The 16,948-nt window shown below is 45.2% G+C and overlaps 1 protein-coding gene across 6 annotated transcripts in view; it reads left to right on the top strand.

Annotated features, from left to right (window-relative positions):
• ATP2B4 (ATPase plasma membrane Ca2+ transporting 4) overlaps positions 1-16,948 on the top strand; it is an 83,469-nt gene that overhangs the window by 54,531 nt on the left and 11,990 nt on the right. For all 6 annotated transcript variants that reach the window (XM_025040481.1, XM_025040483.1, XM_025040479.1 and 3 more), the window contains 12 exons: positions 889-924; positions 2,478-2,639; positions 6,055-6,269; positions 6,600-6,842; positions 7,406-7,647; positions 8,625-8,856; positions 9,759-9,938; positions 10,650-10,737; positions 11,393-11,499; positions 15,456-15,647; positions 16,130-16,343; positions 16,905-16,938. In XM_025040481.1, the coding sequence (XP_024896249.1) occupies positions 889-924; positions 2,478-2,639; positions 6,055-6,269; positions 6,600-6,842; positions 7,406-7,647; positions 8,625-8,856; positions 9,759-9,938; positions 10,650-10,737; positions 11,393-11,499; positions 15,456-15,647; positions 16,130-16,343; positions 16,905-16,938 (1,945 nt within the window). The remainder of the gene's footprint in view (positions 1-888; positions 925-2,477; positions 2,640-6,054; positions 6,270-6,599; positions 6,843-7,405; positions 7,648-8,624; positions 8,857-9,758; positions 9,939-10,649; positions 10,738-11,392; positions 11,500-15,455; positions 15,648-16,129; positions 16,344-16,904; positions 16,939-16,948) is intronic.

Here is a 16,948-nt window from a genome sequence, read left to right as displayed (position 1 = left end):
CAAGCCTGCCACAAGTGAGCCGGCTAGGTGCTCTGGCCTAAAATGCCCTCTGTGTAGTTCTCCGACCCCTCCTCCCTTTCTTCCTCAAACGTGGGGGATTAAATGAACCAGGAAGGCTAAGGGTAAACTGGCTGGGAGATGAAACTGGATTCCTGGCCGCCAGTGGAAGAGAAATGGAGGAAATGGAGCCAGGAGAGTGAGCAGAGAGGTGATGTGTCCTCTGCAGTTCAGCCTGTCTTTGCCGTTCACTTGCTCCTGAAGGAAGGAAAACAGAAGATGAACGAGAAAAAGTAAAACCAAATCTACACCTTTTCCTAAGCTCTCCTTCCCTTGAAGGAGAGAAGGACTCTGCCGCTTCGATGGAGGACCATCTTGGGCTGTTTAGTGGAGGGCAGTTTATGAAAAGGAAATAAAACACACTCCCTCAGGAACTAGATCATTCATTTCTGCAGCTACCCGCAGATGAATAAGGAGGAAGCTTGCCTGGTGCTGTTGAATTGACATGGAGACACCTTGCAGGGCCTTTGCCGTCAGGCAGAAACAGTTCGAACGTCTCACTTCCTAACGCCCACCCCATTTCTCCAAGTGATATGACTCAGGCCAGGAGCACCCTCCCGGTGGCAGCCACGCGCCAGGAGAGAGCAGCTCGGGCATAGGTGTGCGCTCACCTGCACGAGTGGTCTGGTCCATATCCCACGGTTTCATGAGAGCCCCTAGTGAGAAGGGAGGTAAGCAGAGACATGAACTTCCTTCACATTCCCTTCCCTGCAACTCAGCCCCTATGCTGTCGCCCTTTTGGGCTCTGAGCAGGACCAACAAATTAGATATCTGATCTCTTAATAGTCACTTTGGGTCTCCACCCCACTTTTTTCTTTCTTGTTCAAACAGGTAAAAAACAAGGAGTCCCTGAAAATCGCAACAAAGGTAACCTGTCCACCCACTCATTTACCATCTCTACCTAACTACACTCAAACCAGACCTTTCCAGGCCATCTGCCTTCTCCTTTTCCTTGCCATAAATCTGTTATCTGCTACTGTGGCCCAGATTTCTCATCCTGAGGAAGGTGCAGAGATTTGGGGGTGGTCGCAAGGGCCCAGTCCCAATCTGAGATGGGACAACAGCACCCTCTGCTGTTGGCTCAGGGAACCTCATGTCAGGGTTTCTCTTCGGGAGTGTGTAGGATTTGATCTGCTCTTCCCAGGGTGCTGGAGCCTTTGCCGCATTGCCCTAGGCCGGATTTAAACACCAATGTTCATCAGTTTCTGGGTTGGAGGACTTCAGGGTCCTTATGGTGGAGGGAGTTGGGTGGGCAGTCCCTGCACCCTCCTCTTGCTAGCTTCCTCATTGGTGTCCTCTTCTGGTCTGGAATCCTTCTCCGCTGTTCTCGGGGGTGCTTGGAGAGAGCCTTTTCTCCATGATTCTCTCCCGACCTCTTTCTTTATTCTCTCCACAGTCTGTTTTCTTCCTCCTGATCTGATGTGTGTTTCTTTTTTGGTGGCTGTGCTGACATCCGTCTCTGTCTTGTTTGTGAGTCTGACAGCAGAGACAGTGTCTCAGGAAGGGCATCCTAAGCAAAGGAGCCAAGCTCTGCAGGGTGAAATTAGAGGGCGGTGGGAGCCAGTGAGAATTGTTCTCTTGAGACAGTTTCTGGAGATTGTCCTCTGTCACCCACACCATACAGTCTTTAAAAAGAAAGTCATCACATCAGAGAACCTGGGGTACACAGAAATAATTCCTTAATTTTAGGTCTCTTTAACTCTTCTTTTTAATGCAAAATGGGTTTATATGTCTGTCTTTATCTCTGCTTTCTCTTATTCTAGGGGGTCCCTCACACCAGCTTCTTCCCTCTCCCCCAGAAGGTTAACCCCAGTCCTCACTCTGTATCTCTCTACCTCTATCAGTCAGGGGAGGAGGGGTTTCCTTTCCCTTTGTTCAGCTGACACAAGAAAGAACTGAAGAACACCCTGTGTCTGGTCTCTGTGCTTCTTTCCTGGCAGTCTATAGATAGAGAGAGGTGAACCTTTGAGCAGAGCAAACTAGGACCCTTACGCTCTGGACACATCTGCCAGCCTTCCCTTTCAGCCCCTTTCTGCAATAAAGATTCGCTATTGTAAGCACTGAATTCCAGAAATGGGTAATTGTTAGTAATAGTGCTGAGTGGCATGACTAATGCTCTTGCTGGAATAAACCTGGCTTGGGGCTCTGAGATCATGCCAGGAAACTGCACTGAAGAGGAAATCCATACCCTAAAAGCGCCCCTATTTCATCTCTAGTTGCTAGAATATCGTTCTACAGGACCTAATAGAGGATCAAAGGAAAGCATCCAGTCTGGCATGGAGTGAGGGTGGTCAGGACTGATGTCAGGGGTCCAGGGTGTATCCAGGAAGAACACAGAAGGGTTTTTTGGTTTCCACCTGCCTGCTGCTCAGTGCCACTACCTGGCCTGCTCACCTGTCCTATTTGTGTGTACACCCCAGCAAAGACTCAGGACGGAGTGGCCCTGGAAATCCAGCCACTCAACAGCCAGGAGGGGCTCGACAGTGAGGAAAAGGAGAAAAAGGCAGCCAAACTGCCCAAGAAGGAGAAGTCAGTGCTGCAGGGCAAGCTGACTCGCTTGGCTGTTCAGATCGGGAAAGCTGGTGAGTAAGGCGGAGCCTTCCGGTGGTTGTGGTTGATTCAAGCTGTTCCGAATCCTCCTTGCTGCTTTGATTCCTTTCTCTCCACACCACCCAGGTCTGGCAGAAGAAGCTAAAACTTCTGAGTGGCTCGTGCAAGTCTAGGTAGCCATATCTTGTGCCTCTGCCACCCTATGGCCACTCCTTAGGCTTTCAGAGGGAAAGGTTTCTCCGTATGTGAGGGTTAAAGGCCCTGAAGTCTCTTTCATCCAAACAAATGGGAAGTAGAGACCCTATATCACAACAAAGGCGATTTACATTAGCAAGAAGGGAGACTTTAATTCCCTGCTTACCTGTCAGCTGTGTGGGCTTGTAAATCCCTGAAGCGTAGAGAAGGCTGTTGTTCCTCAGAGGTGGCTCTCAGCAGAGTAGTAGCATCAGGCCAGGCACAGAGCCATAAATTCAAAATAAGGACTGTAGAGAAAAGGAAGACAGTTATGCAGAAGCTCTCTCAAGGAGAGGTCACTAAAGGTGCCCTGTGTGTCACGAGAGGAAGTGGCTTCTAGCCCAGGACATCTCTGTATGTACAGTTCACGTGGGACTTTGTTAAAATGCAGTATCTGATTCAGGAAGTCTAGGGTGGGGCCTGAGAGTCTACATTTCTAACCAACCCCAGGTGAGGCCAATGCTGCTGACCCACTAAGCACACATGAGTAGCTAGAATCCGTGTTGTCCACTACCATAGCCACTAACCATTTTTGGCTCTTTTGATTTAAATTAATTAAAATTACATACAATTAAACATGCAGTTCCTCAGTTTACCTTAGCCTTATTTTGGTTGGTCAGTAACCACATGTGGCCAGTGACTACTATATTAGACAGTGCAAACCAAAACATCACAGTGAATTCTATTGGACAGCATTAGTCTAGCCCATTCATTTGATTCTATTACCCAGCCAATTTTGAGTACTGTAAAATCTCTTGAATATAAACTATACGTGGATGAGATGAATCGCAGGTATAGAACCAAGTTATTGAGCCTGGCACAAAGGTTTGAAACATTACACAGACTCCACCTAACCCTTCCTATTGTCCTCTTAATCCCCACCTTGTTCTGGAGGAAGTAAAATCTTCCAAATGGCTGACCACTTGTCTAACTCTGTTGTTTTATTTTATATATCGAGCTAGGCCGGGGCCAGGGTGAGGCAAATGATGTGCCTCGTGGGACCCTCAGAGTGCTGATGTCTCCTTCAGTTTTGTACCATAGTTTTGTTTGTTTTGTTCAGTTTTGTTTGCCTCACCTTAGCCCTGAGGCTGACGAAACACAGTGCAGAAGAATATGCTTTCATTGATATTCACTGATCACCTGTAGTCTTGCTCTGATCCCCATTGGTTGTCAAGCCCTCAGAAAAAGTAAAGACCCAAACCAGACTGTGGTTTAAGCCAGAGCTCTTCCCATATTGCACCACAGATATGGGTACTGCTGTGCCCAGATACTGGCCCCAGGGGAATTGGAGCCCCTAGGCCAGTGGTTTTAGACCTTGAGCTGATTCTTCCATTTACCTCAGTGTATAGGATGACCAACTGTCCAATTTGCTTGGGACTTTCTCAGTTTTAGCACTGAAAGTCCCATGTCCCAGGAAACTGCTCAGTCTCAGGCAAACCAGGATGGTTGGTCGCTCTAACAGTGTGCCGTACCAAAAACCTCTGTGTGCCTTAGTTTCCTTAGAAAAAGGGATGATAATAGTAACTTGAATCCGTGTTGTCCACTACCATAGCCACTAACCATTTTTGGCTCTTTTGATTTAAATTAATTAAAATTACATACAATTAAACATGCAGTTCCTCAGTTTACCTTAGCCTTATTTTGGTTGGTCAGTAACCACATGTGGCCAGTGACTACTATATTAGACAGTGCAAACCAAAGCATCACAGTGAATTCTATTGGACAGCATTAGTCTAGCCCATTCATTTGATTCTATTACCCAGCCAATTTTGAGTACTGTAAAATCTCTTGAATATAAACTATACGTGGATGAGATGAATCGCAGGTATAGAACCAAGTTATTGAGCCTGGCACAAAGGTTTGAAACATTACACAGACTCCACCTAACCCTTCCTATTGTCCTCTTAATCCCCACCTTGTTCTGGAGGAAGTAAAATCTTCCAAATGGCTGACCACTTGTCTAACTCTGTTGTTTTATTTTATATATCGAGCTAGGCCGGGGCCAGGGTGAGGCAAATGATGTGCCTCGTGGGACCCTCAGAGTGCTGATGTCTCCTTCAGTTTTGTACCATAGTTTTGTTTGTTTTGTTCAGTTTTGTTTGCCTCACCTTAGCCCTGAGGCTGACGAAACACAGTGCAGAAGAATATGCTTTCATTGATATTCACTGATCACCTGTAGTCTTGCTCTGATCCCCATTGGTTGTCAAGCCCTCAGAAAAAGTAAAGACCCAAACCAGACTGTGGTTTAAGCCAGAGCTCTTCCCATATTGCACCACAGATATGGGTACTGCTGTGCCCAGATACTGGCCCCAGGGGAATTGGAGCCCCTAGGCCAGTGGTTTTAGACCTTGAGCTGATTCTTCCATTTACCTCAGTGTATAGGATGACCAACTGTCCAATTTGCTTGGGACTTTCTCAGTTTTAGCACTGAAAGTCCCATGTCCCAGGAAACTGCTCAGTCTCAGGCAAACCAGGATGGTTGGTCGCTCTAACAGTGTGCCGTACCAAAAACCTCTGTGTGCCTTAGTTTCCTTAGAAAAAGGGATGATAATAGTAACTTACCTCACAGGGTTGTTGTGAGGATTAAATGAGTTATTTTATGTGAAGTGCTTGCCTGGCCCATGGTAGGTACTATATAAATATATACTATTATTTGTCATCTTTTTCTATGCAGTGTCGGGGAAAGGTTGGGAGGCACTGTTCTAAGGGTTGGTCTTGTAGGTGATGTGCTAACACCATAGGGACGTTGCTGTAAATGAGTTGTGAATGGCCCATCATTTGCAGACTACTATGGGAGAAGTCCACATTGATAAATGACTAAGAAACAGGCAAATATAGTCAGTACATTGTGAATCGTGGGATGAGGGTAGATCCGAGATAGAATCATAGAATGCTATTTCAGAAAACTAGACCAGCCCCCTTAGTCACGAATGAGGAAACAGGCCCAGAGAGGGTCAAAGACTTGTCTAAAGCCACAAGTCAAGTTAGTGCAGTTCTGAAACTAGAACCTGTGTCTCTGGAATGTGAAATCTGTGTCTTTTTTCCCCATCATGTACAAGCATCAGAAAATGGGTAGAGGATTTTAGTTTGACTTCCTGGATGTATCGGTTTTAAAAACTGGTAGCAAAAGCTACAACTTATGCTACTCTGTCTCTAGCTGGGGCCCTAGGAATGCCCTCGAGCTGGGGTTCATGTGGCTTTTTTCCTATTCAGGTCTGATCATGTCCGCTATCACCGTTCTCATCCTGATTCTGTACTTCGTGATTGACAACTTCGTGATACAGCGCAGACCATGGCTAGCAGAGTGCACTCCCATTTACATCCAGTACTTTGTCAAGTTCTTCATCATTGGCGTCACCGTACTGGTGGTAGCTGTGCCGGAGGGGCTGCCACTGGCTGTCACCATCTCACTGGCCTACTCTGTGAAGGTGAGACTAGATGATACTGTCTTCCTTTAGGACAGAGATGGGAGGGGAGGGTGCCACATAGCCTTTAATGAAAGGACAGACCGTCTATCCCCTGTAAACTCCGGGTGGTACCTCATAAGAACACAAGTCCCAGTTACTGTGAAGGACCATCGTGACCAGTTGCATCAGTGTTTAAGTGACCTAGTAGAATCTACAGAGGATTCATAAGAATTCTGCATTTTTATGTGAGACAAGAGAATGAAATGTGGAAAGATGTTGGTTAGGCCTTTGACCTTTATTTGGGGCAGCTCAATTGGTCCTCTCTCAAGTCTTTTCTCTTGTCCTCTGTAGAAAATGATGAAAGACAATAACCTGGTACGGCATCTGGATGCTTGTGAGACAATGGGCAACGCCACAGCCATTTGCTCTGACAAGACAGGCACATTGACCATGAACCGCATGACAGTGGTACAGGCTTTTATCGGAGACACCCGTTACCATCAGCTCCCAAGTCCTGATGCCCTTGTGCCCAAGGTCCTGGACCTTATTGTCAATGGCATTTCTATCAACAGTGCCTATACCTCCAAGCTCCTGGTAAGTGCTTCCTTTGCCTGGACACCTAGAATGGGCAGTTGGAGGGAACATTAATGTTCTCCAAGACAGTTCATTTTCTTTTGTTCATCCTGCTTGAATTGCCATCCCACATCGCATTTCCCACTCTGCAGTGAACATCTTTGGGGTAAGATGTGAGTAGATTGGGGGGTGGCAGATAGGAATTTATAGCTGTGAGATACCCTCCAATTACCGCGTAAAGGCAAAATCTCCAGGGAGAGACCTCATGCCGATAGCAGAAGTCTTATCAGGAGTAAAGTACTCACTTTCCAGAAACTCAGAGGGCATTAGAATAAGACCCCACACAGGGTGAGACACCAGCACCAACCCCAGGGCACACTAAAAACCCCTGATCCCTGGATGGCTCCGGGACCAGTTACCACTGACCACTGTCTGCCTCAAAAAAAAAAATGCTGTCCCCCACCCTTCTCTGCTTTGAGCTCAGGGTATAGATGTGAAAGTTTTGAGCGGAGTTCTTTCTTTCCTGAGTCTTCTCCCTGGTTGAGCAGTCTTATCTAATAGTGTTTTGTATGTTTTTCTCTCAGCCTCCGGAGAAGGAGGGAGGCCTGCCACGGCAGGTGGGCAACAAGACAGAGTGTGCGCTGCTGGGCTTTGTCACTGACCTGAAGCAGGACTACCATGCGGTGCGCAGTGAGGTGCCCGAGGAGAAGCTCTACAAGGTGTACACCTTCAACTCAGTGCGCAAGTCCATGAGCACCGTCATTCAGAAGCCCAGCGGCGGCTACCGCATGTACAGCAAGGGCGCCTCTGAGATCATCTTGCGCAAGTGAGTGTTCCTTCCCCGCTCCTTCCCTTCAAGACCCTCCCTCAGGAAGGTCCAGGTGATGTGCCCCACGCTGATGCCTCTGAAATGATGTGCGAACCTTCTTCGGGTGGTGACACAGCAACTAGTATCTGAGCATTTACTTAGACCAACCACTGTTTTTAAGTAACTGAGATGGCTCATTTTATTTAATCCTCACAACTCAGTGAAGTAGATACTGTTACCATCGTTTTTACAGATGAGAAAACAGAGGTACAGGGAAGTTAATGTACTTGCTCAAGGTGATACAGCTAATAGTGGCACAGCCAGGATTCAGACGTAGGCCATCCAAGCTTGTTTCCTAAACCGAAAGCATATAGTAATACTCGCCCACCTTACAGGATTACTGTAATTAAATGATTCAATGTACATAAAGCACCTTGCACACAGTGAGTACTAGAAATGTTAGTTCTATGTTCCCTTTTCCTTCTCATTCTCAATTCTAGTTACAGGGAAGCTGCATAACTTAATCAAAGTGGCTAGACTATCCAGGTCATTTTAACGGCTGACCTACGTCAGTATAGAGTCAGTAACGCGATTAGCCAGTACCTCAATTTATCTTTAGCTACCTCTGTCAATGAACGAATTCTTGTTGAGCACATCCTATCTAGTGGGTACTATTCCAGATACTGGGGACTAAAAAAGTCCCTCTTCCTTTGAGAAGTTCAGAAGAGCAGGTGATTCACAAATGACTACATCGCATATGAGTAGGAGCAGATGACATGAGAGAATCAAATGTTCTGCCTACCTAGACCCTATCCATCTATAAGCACCACCTCCCCTCCCCTTAGAAAAAAGGACCCAGCCGAGTGATAGATAGAGATTTCTGGTCATGGAGCAGTCTTTAGAAGTAATGCGTTCTTGCCAGAATATCTATAAAAGACTATAGGGACACACTGTGTGGGAAGGGGGTGCTGCTCTCTGATTGTGCACCTCCCCAGGTGCAATCGAATCCTGGACAAGAAAGGGGAAGCAATACCATTCAAGAATAAGGACCGAGATGAGATGGTACGCACTGTCATTGAGCCCATGGCCTGTGAGGGACTCCGGACTATCTGCTTAGCTTACCGAGATTTCAATGACGTGGAGCCCCCGTGGGACAATGAGAACGAGATCCTAACTGAACTGACCTGTATCGCAGTGGTGGGCATTGAGGACCCCGTGCGTCCAGAGGTGAGGCTTTGGCTTGGAGAAAAAGCAAGAACACATGAATGGAAGTCTTCCAGCAGCCCCTGGCTCATGTGCAGGCTCAGTGTGACCTACTGGGAAGCCACCAGGAGTCACGGGAACGGGGGTACTGGTTCTGTGTCTAGTTGTGACCAACGCAACGAGGATAACTTTCTGTGCTTCTGGTTTCACAGAACTGCTGCAGTCTGGAACCGATGGGAGGTGGCATCCTTCGGTTAATGCTGTCTGTAGGGTGAAAAGCATAGGTTTCACTGGGCTTATTTAGTTCTAAGAATAGTCAGGAGGTTGAATTAACCACTGGACACCAACTTTGTCTCTAGCCACCCTCTTTCAATGAACACGTTTTCACTGAATCCCCCCAGAAAAGCTGAACATTATTCTCAATGCTAGGGCATTTTAAAAGTCTCTACTTCTAAGAACTTCAGATAAGTAGACTATCAGTTGTCACGGCTCAGTGTCATGAAAGGGTGTCGTGCGTTTGGGGAACTGCAGAGAATTGATGTGGTTGGGGCACAGGCCAGGGAGGGTGGAGAGCGGTAAAAACTTCTGCTAGAAGTGAAGGCAGTGGCCAAATCTCAGAAGGTTATACAAATCTCACAACTCCAGTTAAGGAGTCTAGATTGTAAGTGGCAGAGTAAGCTTTTACACTTGGCTCCTGAAGCTCATTTCCCCTTCACCTCATGATACAATGAGGCAAGTTCCAATGTAAGTATCACAGGTAGGACAGAAGTGAGGCGACACCGAGTAATGTAAAATGACCATACTTAACCTGTGCCCCACTGCTTCTAAAGTGCCTCTCGTCCACGGTGAAGGGACAGCTGAGCAGGGGCAGCTTAGCAGCATCCCCGGCCCTGTCTCCTTCTCTCCTCTTGCCTCACTCTCCACAGGTCCCAGAAGCTATTGCCAAATGCAAACGAGCCGGCATCACTGTCAGAATGGTGACAGGAGACAACATCAACACGGCCCGGGCCATCGCCACCAAATGTGGCATTGTGACACCTGGGGATGACTTCTTGTGCTTGGAAGGCAAAGAATTCAACCGACTCATTCGCAACGAGAAGGGCGAGGTGGGTTCTGGGTGGAAGGAAGCGGGGCCTCCTTTGGCAAGCGAAGGGTCGGTTCTAGTGTTAGGCATCTGGGACACATGGGAGAAAGTGGGTGGTTTTTAAAATGAAATCTATTCATAGTGAAACGTCCTTTCCACCAAAGCTGCTCAGATGGTAAAATTGAGGATTCTTCTCATGATTTTCATTCACAAGCTAGCTTTTGAGACAGTGTCACTATCTATTCACGTCTTTTTATTTTTTTCAGTTGTGGGACGATTTCATACTGATTTTCCTCTACTTCATTTATCCTCCTCTGTCACTGCCCTGTGACTAGCAGTGGCACAGGTTTGTGAGAGGACATGGTCTGGGTATGGCGAGACCCAAGCTTCCTGGTCCTCATAGATATCAAACCTAAGACCTCAGAAGTACCACTTCAGTCACCTAAGCCAACAACTAACCCTGGCTCACCTCCTGTCAAGAGTCTAAGAAATAGGGGATTGGTGTCCAGGTAGGGAATTGGGAAGAGAAAGGAGACAAGCAGGGACTGAATGGTTACCATCAGCGAATCGCACACTGAGTGGGCTGCTTCATCTCCAATGGAGGCTGAGCTGACGCTTCCCCCTGGGCCATGGAGTGCTATTGAACCAGTGGCTCAGAGTGTGTGGGGAAGTAAGATTTTCCTGGATGGCTGTTCTGAGCTTTACTGACCCAGGTGTTGTCTGGTGTTGGCAGGTGGAGCAAGAAAAACTGGACAAGATCTGGCCTAAGCTTCGAGTCCTGGCACGATCTTCCCCCACTGACAAGCATACACTGGTAAAAGGTAAGATCAGCTCCTAAGTAGGTGCCTGGAGTAGAGGAAGGCAGGCCAGGGTAGGGACAGATAAGAACTATCAGCCAAAGCAACTCTCTTGTCCTGAATAGGAAGGTCCCAGGAGAGCTCTTAGGCTAAATGTACAGTTAGCAAACAACTGAGCCCCTGGTGAGTATAAGACTTACAATAAAGTTGTTTTCAAACGTTATCATATCTTGTTTGCCAATAATACTATGAACAAGGCAGGGCAGGTTAAACTTCCCATTTTGCAAACAAGGAAGCTGGAGGCTGAGAAGACAAGCAACTTATCCAAATTGCCCAGCTGGTAAGTGGAAGTGGTAGAGTTCGATCCCAAGTCTCTGCCTTCAAATCATTTGGTTCTTTTTCTACCACATAATAGCGGCTTTAGGGCACCATACAGAGTGTCTGATGAGGACAGACTTTCTTAGCTCAGAGCGCTACCCATGAAACAATTTACTGCCCTTGGGTGATAGTGTAGAACTTCCAGCATAGGGAAAAAGGAAGGAAAGAAGAAAGTAGGAAGGAAGGTGATGGCTGGGATCAGGGAGGAAGACCAGGAAAGCACCTTTTGTGGGGAACAGGGCTTGCCAGATGGCCTCAGATGGTGCATGTGGACTGACTGAGGTGTGTCTGCTTTTCCCAGGCATCATTGACAGCACTGTTGGGGAACAGCGACAGGTGGTGGCTGTCACTGGTGATGGCACAAATGATGGGCCAGCTCTGAAGAAAGCGGATGTTGGCTTTGCCATGGTAAGCAGCTCAGCACAGTGTCTCTGTCTGGCTGTAAGCTGCCTTCTCCATCGGGAAGCGAGGGCAGACTTCCTGTACCTTCTCATCCTACTTTGTGCTATGTTCTCCGACTCCATCTCTCTTACCTACCTAGCCAATAATAATACATATAATGGGAGACCACCAAGTATGAAGAATAGATGAGACAGGAAGGGAAATCAGAAGTATTCATTACCCAGGAAAGCAAGACCAACTTAAACTTGCCCATGAACATGGCGATATTGTCTGCCTAGGCATGCTATGGAAAATTCATGGTTCATATAGAATATATACTTCGGGGCCAGCACTATTCATCACTCTGCTTTTCTCTCATGAGGCTGGGAGCATCAGAACTTCTTGGAGAGTTCATTGAAAGTTATATATTCCAAGGTTCCACAGTTGGATATCTTGATTCAGTGATATCTAGGGTGGGTCCTAGAAATATCTGGGTTTTCTTAACAGACACATGTGTCGATTCTTATATTCAGGGACATTTAGAAGCCCCCAGATTGCAAAGTACATCCTCATACTCAAGTAGCTTATAACTGTAAGTCTCCCCTATATATTAAACTGATGATGATATTTAAGCAGTGGAAGGAGATTTGAGAAGTAATCTGTTTTTAGGATGCTGTCTTTAACAACAAAGTTTTTACTCTAGGAAATATCAAGAATATACAAAAGCAGGGAGAATAGTTTAATCAGTCCCCATGCACCTGTCACCCAACATTAGTTATCAACACTTGGCCAGTCTCGTTTCACTGGACCTCTCCACCCACCCCTTTACTTCCCCCATCTCCAGCTGAATTATTCTGAAGCAAATGGAAGACATATGTCATTGTATCAAAAAAAAAAAAAAAAAAAAGTCAGTATATGTCTCTGAGAGATAAGTATGTATTAATAAAATATATTTAAAAGAATCATAATAGCATTATCTCATAAAAAATTGATTCGTTATTGTCATCGGCTATCTAGTCAGTTTGCATTTCCCCAATTGTTTCAGAAATGTTGTTTTTTTATAGTTTATTTGTCCAGATAAGATCTATACATTGCAAGTGTTTCATGCATCTCTTAAATCTCTTAATCTTTAACAGCAGTTCTTTAAGTATGCTCCTCCTTCCAGCTGTACCTGGAAATGTGGATTCTCAGGCCCCGCCCCAGGTCTACTGAATCAGAAAGCTTGGAGATAGAACCAAGCAATCTGTGTTTTTATGTGCCCTTAGTGATTCTGATACACCCTGAAGTTTGAGAACCACTTATCCCATAAGATCCCTGTATCGAGTCCCTAAGACCGCTCTTGACATTCGTGGGTTGACTAGAAGGACTTATGGGACTCAGCATATAGCCATACTCATGGCTAAGTATAGTAAAGATATAGTAAGGGGGAAAGTCACAGGCAGAGTTTGGAGGGATCCACTTGCAAACTTCTTTATGCTCTCTCCCACCATGAGGGGTCACACAGAGCATATTCTTCCCCCAGCAACAAAAACGCAACAACACGTGTGTTGACTGGGAGCATTCTGAGAGCCAAGTTTCCAGATGCCAGCCAAGGGCCAACCTTGTAAATAGGCTTTTCTAAGGATAGCAGTCTCAGGCCCACTTGTTAACTCTTTTTCTGCACAATCCCTTTCCATCTCTTTTTCCTACCTATTTTATTTTTAAGGAACCAGGTTGTTTGTCTACATAGAGTATCTCACAGAGTGGATTTTGTTGGTTGTATTTCTGTAGTGTCCTTTAATCTGTTCTTTCGTTCCTTGTATTTCTTATAAACTAGTAATTAGTTTTAGAAGCAATCAGATTCTAGATCCCATCTTTCATTAGGGACTACAAAATGATGATGCTCTGATTTTCTTTACCTATTAACTTGAATATTCCATAAAAAGAAATGTCCCCTCATTGACTCTTTGGTTACTCTGAGGTTCAGTTCCTACATGAAAGGCAGATTAAATGCTTGAATATTTTCCTTTATTACCAGTTTTCAAAATAACAAGTTGACTTTTTATGGTCCTCCAAAGGAGACCAATGAATTTTTTTTTTTAACATCATTATGAATTCACAGATTTGAGTGTATTTGATGAGTTTCAGTCCATTTCATTGTTTGATGTTCACACTGGCCCGTCATGAGCTTCTTCAGCCCCATTGAGTCCTTTTGATACAACCCAGCTCTGTCTAATTGCTTCCGTGGTTCCTCATATGACTGGGTGTTCCAGTCATAGGAATCATCTGTTTCTCAAAGGAATCCTTTTTCATTTTAGTGAGAAGTGCTATTTAGAGGACACAATCTGAATATCAGAATGTTCCTTACTACTCAATAAATCATTGTTTCTAGACCTTTTCGGTGGACAAAGCTAGGAAATATATCTCTATGTCTCTTTTGTGTTTCTGTGTTTTTAAGTAAAAGATATCGTGAATTTGTATTGGCATTTCCAATTCAAATTTAGAATTCTAGAACTCTTCCTAATTTTATTTAACTTCCTTGATTTTACATTTCTTAAACTTTCCATTAGAGATTGCTTTTGAAACTCGTTTGTTTTAAAACTTGTTTAAAGTAGTTATATAGTTCTAAAGTCAAATATAGAAAACAAGGTCTATTCATAGAAATCACCTCCACTCTGTTGTCTCCATAACCCATTGGTAACTTTTTTCTTTAGTTTTTGTTTTATCTTTCTGTTTGTTCCTTTAAAATATAATTAAATGAGTATTATCCTCTAAGGTAAGGGGATACTTGTCTATAGTACTATCTGTTCTTATCTACATACATAGAAGTACTCTTTTCCCCGCCTTGCTTTTTGTCACTTAACAACACCACTTGGAGATTATTCCATGGTAGTAAGTATCAATTCTTCCTTTCTTTTCCTCCTCTTTTTACAGTGCATGGTACAGCATTGTGTGGATGTATTAGAGAACTTTTTGATGGGGAAACTGAACTGTGTAGTCTATCTAACATATTTTTTGTTGCAATCTGGATAGGAAAATAATACTACCAGGTAAAGAGGACAAATAATCTACTAGTGCAAGCCAAATTAATGAATAAGCTCCTCTGGGGGTTACAGAAGCCACAAGATGTGGAATAGAAGTATGGGCTGGGGATGTTAGGTACAGCTTTGCAAAGCGAGCAGGGCTTAATTGAATGAGACATTAAAGATAGGTGGGATTTAAAGAGATTGGGAAAGAAGATGTTCCAGACTTGGGGAACTGGTATCAGTAGATGTCTACTCTAAAAGTAAATGAGAGATTCAGGAAATTGTGAATAAACCGTGGGTTTTGAGCAGAAGGATTATATAAAAACAGGTTGGAAAATGCATCAAGTTCACTTACTGAGGGCTTTGACTGCCAGACTAGAAAGTTCACTTTTTCTAAAGTACAGCTTTCAACCCTCGGTATCTCTATTCGGAAACCTTTAGTTAGTTGTTCCCCAGCCGCAGGATTTTGAACAAGATAGGACATCTGAACTGTGCTGCCAAACCACTTACTCCTCCTAGAAAAAAGATGTTGGGTGACTTAAAGTTGTGGGGCATACAAGGACTTAAATGAGATGCTGGTAGTGGCAAAATAAATTTAAGAATTTGGAGGTCAAATAGATAGGACTTGTTCCCTATCTTGTAATTCATTTCTAAGGCGGGGATGGAAGTAGGAGGGAGGAGAGAAAGGAATATCAAAGATAGCTGTAATTTGCAGTCTGGGCTCAGGAGTAAGGCGGTGACATCAAGCCCCAGCACTTTTTTCTGTAGTGATAGTGACACATTTTCCTTTCATTTTCTTTGGGAGAGAAGAGGACTCGAAATCCACGGTTTAGTCTGCAGCATTTGTGTGGCCAGTGTGCCCTCTAGTGTTAGTCCTAGTTCTGAAGCTTCCTGGAATTGGGAAATGGAATGAGTTCAGAATATAGATAAACTCTGCTTTATCCAGCTCCTCAGCTTTCCTTCTCCTTCGTACCACAGGGTATTGCAGGCACAGATGTGGCAAAAGAGGCATCAGACATCATCCTAACAGATGACAATTTTACCAGCATCGTGAAGGCCGTGATGTGGGGACGAAACGTCTATGACAGCATCTCCAAGTTCCTGCAGTTCCAGCTCACTGTCAATGTGGTGGCCGTGATTGTGGCCTTTACTGGAGCCTGCATCACTCAGGTGAAGGGAGTGTGTGTCCGTGGAGGGGGCCGAGATAGGAGGGAGGAGGGAGGGGCTAAGGAAAGTGGGGAATGGGGTGCAGTATGTCTACTGAAGAGTAAGGACAGTTTCCCCAGTGGTGTTGGGGCAGGAGTTAGCTCTACTAGGTTTGCTCTCTCTTCCTGCTCATGTGGGAATGATGATAATTTATCTACTTAATTTAGCACTTACGTATGAGCCACTGTGCTGAGCACTTATATGTATAATCTCTATTTTTCAAAAACAATCTTGCAAGTAGATATTATCTCATTTTGCAGGTGAGGAACCCAAGACTTAAAGAGGTTAAGTAATTTTCTCAAGGTCACTCAGCTAATAAGTGGCCAGACCTGAAGTCTAGGTGGATAGCTAGAGCTAGATCATCACAAGGACGAAGATGAGGCTAATGAGTGAGGTGGGGGTCGTTTCCGAGGAAAGCTAAAAGGACCGGTCCTTCCCTCCACCAGGATTCACCACTGAAAGCCGTGCAGATGCTGTGGGTTAATCTAATCATGGACACGTTCGCCTCGTTGGCCCTGGCCACAGAGCCTCCTACAGATTCTCTGTTGAAACGTCGCCCCTATGGCCGAAATAAGCCTCTGATCTCACGGACTATGATGAAGAACATCTTAGGACATGCGGTCTATCAGCTCACAATTATCTTTTTCCTTGTCTTTGCCGGTGAGCCAAGGGTGGGGATGGGAGTGAGGCGGAAGTGGGGTGCTAGGTGGTGATGAGGCAGAAAATGACCCGAGGAAAGAAGGCAGCAGGAGAGCAAGCTGAGCACCAAACTAGGAGTAACGGCAGCTTCGCTTACCACGTGCATCCTCCGGTCCTGCTACAAGGAGCACTGTGCTAGTTTATGTACTTCTTTAAGAATTTGACAAGGTTAGCTATGTTATACCTTTTTAAAAAATAGATTATAAACTAAGGCTCCAGTCCCATTATAGTGGCACTAAGATTCAAGCCTATGTCTGCCTGATTCTTATGCACATAGTTTTATCACCATACTGCACTACAAGAAGACAGATATCAATGGAGCAAATTGAGAGAGCGGGTCAGCTATGTTGAGGCCAGGGCTAACATTTAAAATATGGGATAACTAGCCTAGCACAGATGCCAACTAGTCGGAATGGATATCAGTCATCAGCAGCCAACATGGCCACGCCGACATGTTCTGACTTAACCTGAGCCCTCCTTGAGACCATACCTACCCTCCAATGCTTCCCCTCTCCCCACTAGGTGAGAAATTCTTTGACATTGATAATGGCAGGGACGCCTCTACA

Source organism: Pteropus alecto, unplaced genomic scaffold (assembly GCF_000325575.1).
Source record: "Pteropus alecto unplaced genomic scaffold, ASM32557v1 scaffold359, whole genome shotgun sequence".
Taxonomy (NCBI): domain Eukaryota; kingdom Metazoa; phylum Chordata; class Mammalia; order Chiroptera; family Pteropodidae; genus Pteropus; species Pteropus alecto.
The sequence above is the reverse complement of the archived record's forward strand: the minus strand, read 5'-3'. Positions and strand labels throughout refer to the sequence as shown.